The sequence below is a fragment of the Zalophus californianus genome, chromosome 6 (genome assembly GCF_009762305.2).
Source record: "Zalophus californianus isolate mZalCal1 chromosome 6, mZalCal1.pri.v2, whole genome shotgun sequence".
NCBI classification, from domain to species: domain Eukaryota; kingdom Metazoa; phylum Chordata; class Mammalia; order Carnivora; family Otariidae; genus Zalophus; species Zalophus californianus.
Window position 1 is genome coordinate 125,053,736 of NC_045600.1, and position 12,249 is coordinate 125,065,984.

General features: G+C 40.6%; 1 protein-coding gene across 1 annotated transcript in view; it reads left to right on the forward strand.

Moving 5' to 3' along the window:
- TRPM1 (transient receptor potential cation channel subfamily M member 1) overlaps nucleotides 1-12,249 on the forward strand; it is a 111,884-nt gene that overhangs the window by 71,770 nt on the left and 27,865 nt on the right. Inside the window, exons 21-23 of the mRNA XM_027570304.2 lie at nucleotides 8,127-8,249; nucleotides 8,448-8,579; nucleotides 10,632-10,760. Of these exons, the coding sequence (XP_027426105.1) occupies nucleotides 8,127-8,249; nucleotides 8,448-8,579; nucleotides 10,632-10,760 (384 nt within the window). The remainder of the gene's footprint in view (nucleotides 1-8,126; nucleotides 8,250-8,447; nucleotides 8,580-10,631; nucleotides 10,761-12,249) is intronic.

Sequence of the window (12,249 nt, forward strand, 5' to 3'; positions counted from 1 at the left end):
GTCATGGTGAATAATCCTTTTAATGTACTGTTGGATCCTATTGGCTAGTATTTTGGTGAGAATTTTTGCATCCATGTTCATCAAGGGTCTTGGTCTGTAGTTCTCCTTTTTGATGGGGTCTTTGTCTGGTTTTGGGATCAAGGTAATGCTGGCCTCATAAAATGAGTTTGGAAGTTACCCTTCCATTTCTATTTTTTGGAACAGTTTCAGGAGAATAGGTATTAATTCTTCTTGAAATGTCTGATAGAATTCCCCTGGGAAGCCATCTGGCCCTGGGCTTTTGTTTGTTGGGAGATTTTTGATGACTGTTTCAATTTCTTTAGTGGTTATAGGTCTGTTCAGGTTTTCTATTTCTTCCTGGTTCAATTTTGGTAGTTGATACATCTCTAGGAATGCACCCATTTCTTCCAGGTTATCTAATTTGCTGGCATAGAGTTGCTCATAATATGTTCTTATAATTGTTTGTATTTCTTTGGTGTTGGTTGTGATCTCTCCTCTTTCATTCATGATTTTGTTGATTTGGGTCATTTCTCTTTTCTTTTTGATAAGTCTGGCCAGGGGTTTATCAATCTTGTTAATTCTTTCAAAGAACCAGCTCCTAGTTTCGTTGATCTGTTCTACTGTTCTTTTGGTTTCTAGTTCATTGATTTCTGCTCTGATCTTTATGATTTCTCTTCTCCTGCTGGGTTTAGGCGCTATTTGCTGTTCTTTCTCCAGCTCCTTTAGGTGTAGGGTTAGGTTGTGTATTTGAGACCTTTCTAGTTTCTTGAGAAAGGCTTGTATTGCTATATACTTTCCTCTCAGGACTGCCTTTGCTGTATCCCAAAGATTTTGAACAGTTGTGTTTTCATTTTCATTGGTTTCCATGAATTTTTTTAATTCTTCTTTAATTTCTTGGTTGACCCATTCATTCTTTAGTAGGATGCTCTTTAGCCTCCATGTATTTGAGTTCTTTCCGACTTTCCTCTTGTGGTTGAGTTCTAGTTTCAAAGCATTGTGGTCTGAAAATATGCAGGGAATGATCCCAATCTTTTGGTACCGATTGAGACCTGATTTGTGACCTAGGATGTGATCAATTCTGGAGAATGTTCCATGGGCACTAGAGAAGAATGTGTATTCCTTTGCTTTGGGATGGAATGTTCTGAATATGTCTGTGAAGTCCATTTGGTCCAGTGTGTCATTTAAAGTCTTTATTTCCTTGTTGATCTTTTGCTTAGATGATCTGTCCATTTCAGTCAGGGGGGTGTTAAAGTCCCCCACTATTATTGTATTGTTGTCAATGTGTTTCTTTGCTTTTGTTATTAATTGCCTTATATAATTGGCTGCTCCCATGTTCGGGGCATAGATATTTACAATTGTTAGATCTTCTTGTTGGATAGACCCTTTAAGTAGGATATAGTGTCCTTCCTCATCTCTTATTACAGTCTTTGTTTTAAAATCTAGTTTGTCTGATATAAGGATTGCCACCCCAGCTTTCTTTTGGTGTCCATTAGCATGGTAAATGGTTTTCCACCCCCTCACTTTCAATGTGGGGGTGTCTTTGGGTCTAAAATGAGTCTCTTGCAGACAGCATATTGATGGGTCTTGTTTTTTAATCCAATCTGATAGCCTGCGTCTTTTGATTGGGGCATTTAGCCCATTTACATTCAGGGTAACTATTGAAAGGTATGAATTTAGTGCCATTGTATTACCTGTAAGGTGACTGTTAACTGTCTGTTGTCTGTATTCGTTTCTGCTCTTTGCTGCTTTTAGGTTCTCTCTTTGCTTAGAGGACCCCTCTCAATATTTCTTGGAGGGCTGGTTTTGTGTTTGCAAATTCCTTTAGTTTTTGTTTGTTCTGGAAGCTTTTTATCTCTCCTTCTATTTTCAATGATAGCCTAGCTGGATATAGTATTCTTGGCTGCATATTTTTCTCGTTTAGTGCTCTGAAGATATCTTGCCAGTCCTTTCTGGCCTGCCAGGTCTCTGTGGATAGATCTGTTGCCAATCTAATGTTTCTACCTTTGTAGGTTACATATCTCTTCTCCCGAGCTGCTTTCAGGATTTTCTCTTTGTCTCTGAGACTTGTAAGTTTTACTATTAGATGTCGGGGTGTTGACCTATTATTATTGATTTTGAGAGGGGTTCTCTGTGCCTCCTGGATTTTAATGCCTGTTTCCTTCCTCACATTAGGGAAGTTCTCTGCTATAATTTGCTCCAATATACCTTCTGCCCCTCTCTCTCTCTCTTCTTCTTCTGGGATCCCAATTATTCTAATGTTGTTTCGTCTTATCATATCACTTATCTCTCGAATTCTGCCCTCGTGATCCTGTAGTTGTTTCTCTCTCTTTTTCTCAGCCTCTTTATTTTCCATCATTTGGTCTTCTATATCGCTGATTCTCTCTTCTGCCTCATTTATCCTAGCAGTTAGTGCCCCCATTTTTGATTGCACCTCATCAATAGCCTTTTTGATTTCGATTTGGTTAGATTTTAGTTCTTTTATTTCTCCAGAAAGGGTTTCTCTAATAACTTCCACACTTTTTTCAAGCCCAGCTAGTATCTTTAAAGTCATGATTCTGAACTCTAGGTCCGACATCGTACTAATGTCGGTATTGAGTAGGTCCCTGGCTGACGGTACTACCTCTTGTTCTTTTTGCTGAGGTGATTTCTTTTGTCTTGTCATTTTGTCCAGAGGAGAATAGATGAATGAGAGAACAAAATGCTAACAGGTTTACAACGTCCCCAGCAAATATACTGTATACAAATCAGAAAAGACCTGAAACCAGGGGAAAAGAAAGGGAAAGAAAGAAAAAAGAAAGAGAAAAAGAAAAAAAAAAAGATAAAAACAAAAACAAAACAATACAAAAAAGACAGAATATGATCAAATATGATCAGGCTAGTGCATAGATCAGTGCCACACACTAGATTTTGGGCGTATTTTGGTCTGTTAGAAAAAAGTGCCTCCTAAAATTTTAAAGGAAGAAAGACATATATGTACAAAATAAGGGTTGATACAATGAAGGGATGGAAGATGACTGTAAAGATGAAAATTATAAAAGATCTTATAAAAGGACTTGGTAAGATAAGTTGTTTGAAAAAAGAAAGAAGATTTAAGAAAAAAAAAAAGGGAAAAGGGAGAGAATGTGATCAGGCTGGAGACTAGAACAAAGCCATACACTAGTGATTTAGGGTATATTTTGATCTGTTAGAAGAAACTGTACCTCAAAATTTTCAAGAGAGAACAACTTATATATATATTCCAAAAATAAGGGTAACTACTATGAAGGGATAAAATATGACTCTAAAAATGAAAAATAAAAAATGTTTTTTTTTTTAAAAAAAGGGATTTATAAGATGTTGGTTGAAAAAGGGAAAAATAAAAATAAAAAAAAAGTCAACAAAAATTAACTTTGATGAAATAATGAATCATGGTAAAAAAAAAAAAAAAAAAAGCCATGAATCTATGTGCAGTATTCCCCTAGCGCTGGAGTTCTCCTATTCTCCTTGATCAATCAACTTGGTGTTGGCTTGCTGGCTGTTTGTGCTGATCTTCTGGGGGAGGGGCCTGTTGCTGTGGTTTCCAAATGTCTTTGCCGGAGGCAGAATTGCCCCGCCCTTGTCAGTCTGGGCTAAGGAAGCTCCTCCGGTTTGCTCTCAGGAGCTTTTGTTCCCTGCAAGCTCTCGGTACAGCTTTGGAGGACCAGGGCAGTAATGGTGGCCTCCCAATCTCCACCCGGAGGAGCTGAGAACTCGGGGCCCCACTCCTCAGTGCGCCCCCAGAGAAAAGCAGTCACTTCCGTGTCCCCGGTCTCCGGCCGCACTCCGTGCTCACCTGGCCTGTGACCGAGCGTTGCTATCTCTGGCACCCGACCCTGCACGGAGTCTCCAAACCCAGCAGATCCCTGCAGTGCGTTCCCGCACCGCTCCTCCCCGGGAAGGAAGGGGAGTCTCCCCGGATCTGCTGCTTGTTGGGTCCCTGCTGGGGGAGCCGTGGCCCGACTGGGCCGCAGATCACAGTTTATGGCAACCCCGAGCTGAGAGCCCGCGACTCTGCTCCGTCTCTGCAGCCGGCTTCCCCGCTCCGATACCTGGGAGCTCTGCCGCACTCAGGCGCCTCAGGTCTTTCTGTGACCCCGAGGGTCCTGAGACCACACTGTGCCGCGAGGGTTCCACCCCCTGCTTAGCCACTGGAGCGACGTCCCTCAGCGGAGCCGACTTCTAAAAGGTCCGATTTTGTGCTCCGCTGCTGTCACTTGCCAGAAGTGGCCGACGGAGGCCCCCTCCCCCACCATCTATCCTCCCAAATATCGCCTCGGATTCACTTCTCCGCACGTCTTACCTTCCAGTAAGTGGTCGTTTCTCTGTTCAGAGTTGTTGCTACTCTCCTCTTCGATCTCCTGCTGAGTTCATAGGTGTTCAGAATAGTTTGATCCCTATTCAGTTGAATTCCTGAGACCAGACGAAATCCAGGTCTCCTACTCCTCCGCCATCTTGCTCTGCCCCCCCATACCAGAATTTTAAAAGGGCAAGATTAAACTACTGTCTACCACAGCACTGTCCAATAGAAATAACATGCAAGCCACATATGTCATCTAAAATTTTCTCGTTACAAAAAGTAAAACTTTTAATAGTTATAAAAAGCTTTTTAAAAATGCATTGTAATTAAAGAGTACACTTACCATGATGAGCACTGAGTAATGTATAGAAGTGTTAAATCACTATATTGTACACCTGAAACTAATATAGCAGTGTATGTTAGCCATACCAGAATTAAAATTAAAAATATAATAAATTAAAAAATAAAAGTATATTGTAAAAAGTAAAAAAGAAACAGTTGAAATTAATTTTAGTATTTATTTGAACCAGTATATACAAAATTTTATCCTTTCAACATATCAATAGGAAAAAAATCATTAATGAGATAGTTAATATTCTGTTTCTGTACTAAGTCTTTGAAATCTTATGGGTACTTTGTACTTCCAATTTAGACCAGCCACATTTCAAATGCTCCATAGCAACATGTGACTCGTAGACCCAAAACTGGACAACCCAGGTCTAGGGATGCACGCTCAGGAGACAAAGCTATAAAAGAATGGAAGGAAATTATTCCGTTAGAGTCAGGATGGAGGTCCCTTTTGGAGATGGGCTCATGATGGAGATGGGGTACATGAAGGGGCTTCTGCAATGGCTGACACCAGCCAATTTTATACCTTGCATGGATTGCAAGGACGCTCACCTTATGATGATTCATTAATCTCTGCCTTTGTGTGTGTGTGTTTGTACCTGTGTTTTATGATTAAAAAAAATATTTACAAGAGTTTGCCTCTGGGGAACAGGATTTGAGAAGCAGAGAGATGTGGGGACCTTCTCTTTTCACTCTGAGTCCATCCAGGCCATTCAGATGTTCAACCACGTGCCCATGTTACTTTGATTTTTAAAATACGAATAAATAAAATTCAGAAGAGACCCAAGAAAGTTGATTAAGTTGCAATACCTTCCTTTTTTTCAACTAATGCTTCTCTTAAATATTATGTATGCCAAGAGGTATACATATCTTTAAGCACCCAATTTCCTTCAAAGCATTTCTACATTTGCAGCATGAAAATATACTTATTTTAAAGCAATAATTGTCTGGATCGTTCTTTTTTGTCTTTGTTCTTTTTAGCCTAACTTTTTAAAGTAGGTAATATGATATGCATAAAAATTAACATAAAACTATTTAAAAGGGTAAATGACAAGTCTCCCTCCCACACCTGTCCCCCATCTGCCCTGTTCCCAGCCAGCAGCAACCACTGATATGTTCCTTGGGTGTCCTTCCATATATAAAGCTACTAGGAGTGATCATTCTCTTTGCATCTTCTTTTTCATGTGAGCTGGCATACTCACTATTTAGTACCTTGCTTTTTCACCTAATCTGGGAGCCCTTTCCATATCATTATGTAGGAAGCTCTCATTCTTTCCCAGCTGGGTCCTATTCCATTATTTCAGATCAATATTTAGCCAGTCCCCACTGAGGCCATGGAGGTCACTCCCATCTTGTGGTATTACACCCACTGCCACAGCGAATCCTCTTGGACACAAATGATGTTTCACATATCTGTTAGATAAACGTCCAGAAGTGGAATTGGTGGCCCCGTGGGGATGTGTGCTTGCAATTTTGATAGGTTCGACCAGCCTCCCTGTGTGGGGATTATTCCAATTTACACTTTCACAACAATGTAGGAGATTGTCTGTTTTCCCACAGTCTCCCCAACAGGGGGGAGGAGGAAACTTTTGAATTTTCCCAATCTGATGATAAACAACAACATCTTTGTGTAGTTAATGTGTATTTACCTCATTATGAGTGAGGGTGAGAACACTTTCCTCTCAGTACCAATGTCTCAGCTCACAGCTTTTGCTTATTTTTCTGTTGGATTGTTGGAATTTTTTTCTCAATTTCTAGGAACTCCTTTCTAATTAGAAAGATTAGCCCTTTGCCTGTCACATGAGCTGCAAATATGTTTTCCCATGAGTTGTTTTTTACTTTGGTTAAGGCGGGGTTTTTTTGTTGGTTTTTTTGTTTTGTTTTGTTTTGTTTTGTTTTGCTGTACAGAACTTTATGCTTTAAAAAAAACCTGAGGTTTTCTTTGATTGCTTCTTTTATTTTACTAATTTTTTTAATTAAGGTATAATTGCTTCTTGATTTGGGGGCATAATTAGAAAGGCCTTCCACAAACCATCCTCTTCTAAAAAATTCTCACGTGATTCATTTTAGTTGTTTTATGTTCTTCCCATACCACCCTTTTTTTCCTTTCATGAATTTTTAATCTTTAATTTATGCTGGTGAGAGGTAGAATCCAACTTAATTGTGTTCTGGATGATCACCCAGTTTCTCAATACCACTCATTAAATAGTCCATCTTTATTTTTCCAATATGAGGTGATACTTTTACCTCATACTAATTTTCAATGTGTATTTGAATCTATTTCTGGACTTTCTATTCTATTTCTTTTTTTGGTCTATTCATGCACCTATACCATACTGTCTTAACTATGGATTTTTTATTGTATGATACAATTTTTAATATATGGTAGAAATAACCCCTTTGTGGTGTTCTTAATAATGGATCACTGAGGGAAATTTTTGAAATTCAGCACTGAACATTGGGAACAGATATCCATGTTGGAGACACGGATAAAAATGACAACAAAGTTTTCCATCCAAGAGCCAGGCCATCCTTTTGTCTAGATCCAGCCCAAATTACATTTGTCTTTTAATTCTTGATCCATACATTCGCATTTACATCTAAGTTATTTTTATATAAAACACTTTCTATCTACTTCACTAAAGGCATTATTATATTTTATGTATTTATTCTCACTCATATTGTTATATTTTAATTTAAAGATTTACCTGCTCTGAAACTCAATGGAAGCTCTCTGATTTTCTTTTTTTAAATTTTTAATTGTTATGTTAATCACCATACATTACATCATTAGTTTTTGATGTAGTGTTCCATGATTCATTGTTTGTGTATAACACCCAGTGCTCCACGCAGAACGTGCCCTCTTTAATACCCATCACCAGGCTAACCCATCCCCCCACCCCCTTCCCTCTAGAACCCTCAGTTTGTTTTTCAGAGTCCATCGTCTCTCATGGTTCGTCTCCCCCTCCGACTTACTCCCCTTCGTTCTTCCCCTCCTGCTATCTTGTTCTTTTTCTTTTTTCTTAACATATGTTGCATTATTTGTTTCAGAGGCACAGGTCTGTGATTCATCAGTCTTACAACATTCGCAGCGCTCACCATAGCACATACCCTCCCCAATGTCTATCACCCAGCCACCCATCCCTCCCACCCCACCCCCACTCCACCAACCCTCACTTTGTTTCCTGAGATCCGGATTCCACACAATACTGCTTGCTGTCTATCTGAAATAATTTGGTGCAAGTTCTTAAATTTTTCACAGTTGCGACTCTACCAATGTATCAAACCAAATAAGCTACAGAACATCAGAGCAGTGATAAACTTGTTCTAGGACTGCTCAATGTATTGAGTAACACCAAAGGTCATAATTTTAAAATTTTACATATACTAGGAAATTTTTCTAGAATTGCCATAGCTTAAAAATCTAAAAATCTTAAAAATTTTTTTTTCTCATTCTATGTAGGTTATAATGGGGATTCTTCTTCCCCCTACCATTTTGTTTTTGGAGTTTCGTACATATGACGACTTCTCATATCAGACATCCAAGGAGAATGAAGATGGCAAAGAGAAAGAAGAGGAGAACATGGTCAGTGCTACCCTTGATCATAACAGTATCAGTTCACTCTCATTCTCAAAATTGTTGAGATTTCTCCTACCATGAGTTTAGAAACCACAATAATTGGGGAACTCTGTCTAATTCTTTATTTCTGAAGACACCTATCTGTTAAATGCTGTGCATTTCCCATTTGGCAGCCTGCTTGCCGTGTGCCATTCTGTTTTCCAGGACGCGAACGCAGACGCTGGTTCAAAAAAGGATGATGAGGAGAATGAGCACAAAAAGCAAAGAAGCATCCCCATTGGAATGAAGATCTGTGAATTCTATAACGCTCCCATTGTCAAGTTCTGGTTTTACACGGTAAGGCTTCCTCCTTAGCATTTGCCACATAGCATGTTTTGAACACACAGAATTGTGAGACCCAAGAAACATGTCAAAGGCTTTTAAAAATGTTTTAAAATTCACAGAATTAACATGAATTGTGAAAACAAAACCAGGACTAATTCAGATCTTCAGCTAAAATTGTATCTGGGTATCTTGTCCTATATTTACATGCATGTAGGAATGTGGCCATCCTAGCCCCAAATACACCCCTTCATAAAGCAAAACAGTCCTGTTTGCTTAAGATGAAGGATTTTTTTAAATGCCTTCAGTAATACAAACTTAGAGAAATACAGTTTTATTTTTAAGTGAACAAAGATGTCTTGTGATTTAAAGAGCAAGCTCACAGATGCCATTTTTTTTTTTCCATAAAACCAGTGGGCTTACAAAAGGAGTGTGGTTGAACCCAGATCATAAACTCCTAGAACAGGGGAGCAAATCAAGGCCTCTCTACTCTGAAATGCACACCAAACTGACCACTGCTTGGCTGCACACTCTCCTCCAGATGCCTTTGGTGGCCACTGTCTCCACATCCCCAAGAGAGAGGCACCATCTGTAACAAGAGTGGCCTTGACCTTACACATGCATGCTATGACTTCTGCAGATAGGCTCTGGCTGCAGGAGGTCCCAGCAAGCATGCAGAGGCTCCCACAACCATTGCAGTCTGGGAAAGGTGGGACCAGACTACTCATGAAGTCCAAGCACCAAGCTACAGCCTACACCAAGCAGGTCCTGGCATGGGGTTCCATTTGTAACTAGGCAGGAGCAGGAGATGGGAGATGAGGAGACGGGTCCAAGGCTGTGAATGGGGCATTAGGCAATGGGGTAGGCGGTAGGCAGAAGAAGGCTTCATGGGGACCTAGATCAACCATGGGCCTGGACACCCAACCTTTTGGTGGCCATGATTGGTAATATGGAGAAGCCACTGCTACCCACCTGCTCTGGTCAGAACGAGCTGAGCACCGCTGATGCCTCGGGCCTGCAGGAGAGCTCAGCACAGGGCCGAGCCAGGAGGCAGAGGAGCCCCAGTGTCACCCCACACCTCTGAATACTACCTCTGGCCTGTGGGAGGACATCGCATGTTTTACAGCTTCCCAGGGGATTCTGATGCAACCTAATTTTGAGAACTCTGGTTCTAATCCTTCTGCAAGGAACAAATCATGGATGCAAGGGATTTTACCTATGTTACTGGTAAAGATTATACAACTGGGAGGGGGTGGAAGGTGAATCTTAAAAAAAGAACCTGCTGAATCACAAATACACAACTGCTAGAACACCCCATCCCCACTCCTCAACCCCACCCCCATAACTCCTGAAGAGGCCTGGACCAGCAAGAGGTTCTGGAGATGAAGATGATTCATCAGCTCCACAGTGAATCAACCTTAGACAATCAACTTCAGACCACCTCCCTCCACCCCATACCTCACTTCCATATATCTCCAAACTTTGCATCTTTTCTTGCCACAAAGATAAGAGGCATGCTATGCCCACAGCAAACCATAGATATGTCGATCCTAATTGTGGGGACTCAGGACAGCTCTGTGCACCTGGGCAGACAGCTCTCACCCCCGCCCCCCACCCCCGCCTTCTAACCTCCCACATCCATCAGGAGTGAAAAGATTCAAGAGGAAAACTTGCAATGCAGGGAGAGTAAGTATCATTTTCCAGCTTCCAGGAATGTAGAGGACACGTTAGTGAAATATTAAAATTTTCCCTATTATTTATCATAATTTTATGCAGCTCCATAATTCCCCCATGAGGGTGACAGTAGCCACAAATACATCTTCATTTATAAAATGAAATGCCAGTGTCCACATCATCCTAAAGTATAAAATGCCTCCAAACCTGCCCCAAAGTTTATCTGCACTGGTTATATGAACAGGTTTCCTCTAGATGAGTCAGTCCAGTTGGAAATGCAAATTTGTTTTAGAAGACCTGTCAACCTGAAAATAGGATTTTCAAAAGTTTTTTTTTTTTTTTCCAGTGTGTGTTATCTCCCCAAACACTGCTAATAGTTGTTCTGCCCTTCAGATATCATACTTGGGCTACCTACTGCTATTCAACTATGTCATCCTGGTGCGGATGGAGCGCTGGCCTTGTCTACAGGAGTGGATTGTCATCTCCTACATCGTGAGCCTGGCCTTAGAGAAAATACGAGAGGTGATTACTCCAAAGGCCTGTCCCAGCCCCACTGAACACTGACTTTAATCAGATATAGCTTCTTATTGCAAAAACACTTCATGCAAATCATGAGTGCCATAGTACTTTTTTCTCTTTTGGGCTATCACAATCCCAAGTTTATTCCATTCCCTTGCTTAAGGTTTCTATGTCTTCTGCTTCCAACTGAAATTTGAATTTGCAAATCAAAACACAAAGCAAAATAAATGATGTTTAGTAATAAAAACAGTCTCAGTACCTGTAAAAGCAATAGTAAATGCTGCCAGGAGATAAACCAATTACTACAACTGGGTACAAATTTTGGCTCTGTTTACTGGGAACTGAAACTAAAAACAGAGAGAGACACAAGATGATGTTTTACCTACAATTTAGGACTCAGAATCATGGCTCCCTACCACCTGCAATGGGGATTCTTCCTTCTTATTAAGGAAGGAGTCTCAGGAGACTCTGAAAGTGGCTGAGGAAATAGGGCAAGGTACTTTTCTACAAGTTTTAATTCACTATATTAGCTTGTAGAGGGAAAGCTTATATCCAGGAAAAAATGAATCTGAACTGAAAAAGCACACAGAAGGATTTCACGTGCTTCTTCCAACTGATGTAGACCCAGTACTATTATTTTGCAATTGTTATTAACCCTTTCACTGAACTGAAAAAAAAAATATTACTGGCAATTTCTTCCCAATAGAGTGAGTTTGATGCTGGCAGTCTAATGAGAGCCTGAGGAACCAAAAAAGTGCCAAATCCAACATTTTACAACCCATCTCCTTTGCTACTAGTCTTTCTTTTCTAGTTGGGCTTATCAGACTCTGCAAATGTTACAACTGGGATTCCCCAAGTGGCCTGCCATGCCATCCCTATGCCACCATGATCCCACTGAACATCAGCCATGTGCTAAGATACTGTTCTTTATTCTAGGAGCTCAGCCTCTAGTTACAGCTCACCCTCCAGTGTACATAGGTGGTTAACTAGTGAATCCCTTCTGTGCTGGCCAAAAAATAGACACAGTGTACATAGGTGGTTAAACTAGTGAATCCCGTCATGTTGGCCAAAAAATAGACACCACCCCATCCCACTTGTGGGGTCTCCAGGACCCACCCAGTCTCCATAACTAAAGGGGTACCACAGCAAACCCCCACCTTACTGCACACCATAGCTGCATCCATGGGGTTCACTCTCTGTGTACCTGTGCATGCTGTTTGTTAAAATTTTTTAATTTTACCCTGAGGAAGTAGTGATTTTTAATCAGTGGGGTTTTTTTTAAAGATTTTTTATTTGAGAAAGAGTGTGCATTGGAGGAGAGGCAGAGGGAGAGGGAGAGAGAGTCTCAAGCAGACTTCCCGCAGAGCACAGAGCCTGATGTGGGGCTAGATCTCATGACCCTGAGATCATGACCTGAGCCAAAATCCAGAGTCAGATGCTTAACTGAATGAGCCACCCAGGCACCCCAAATCAATGGTCATTTTTAAAGGGT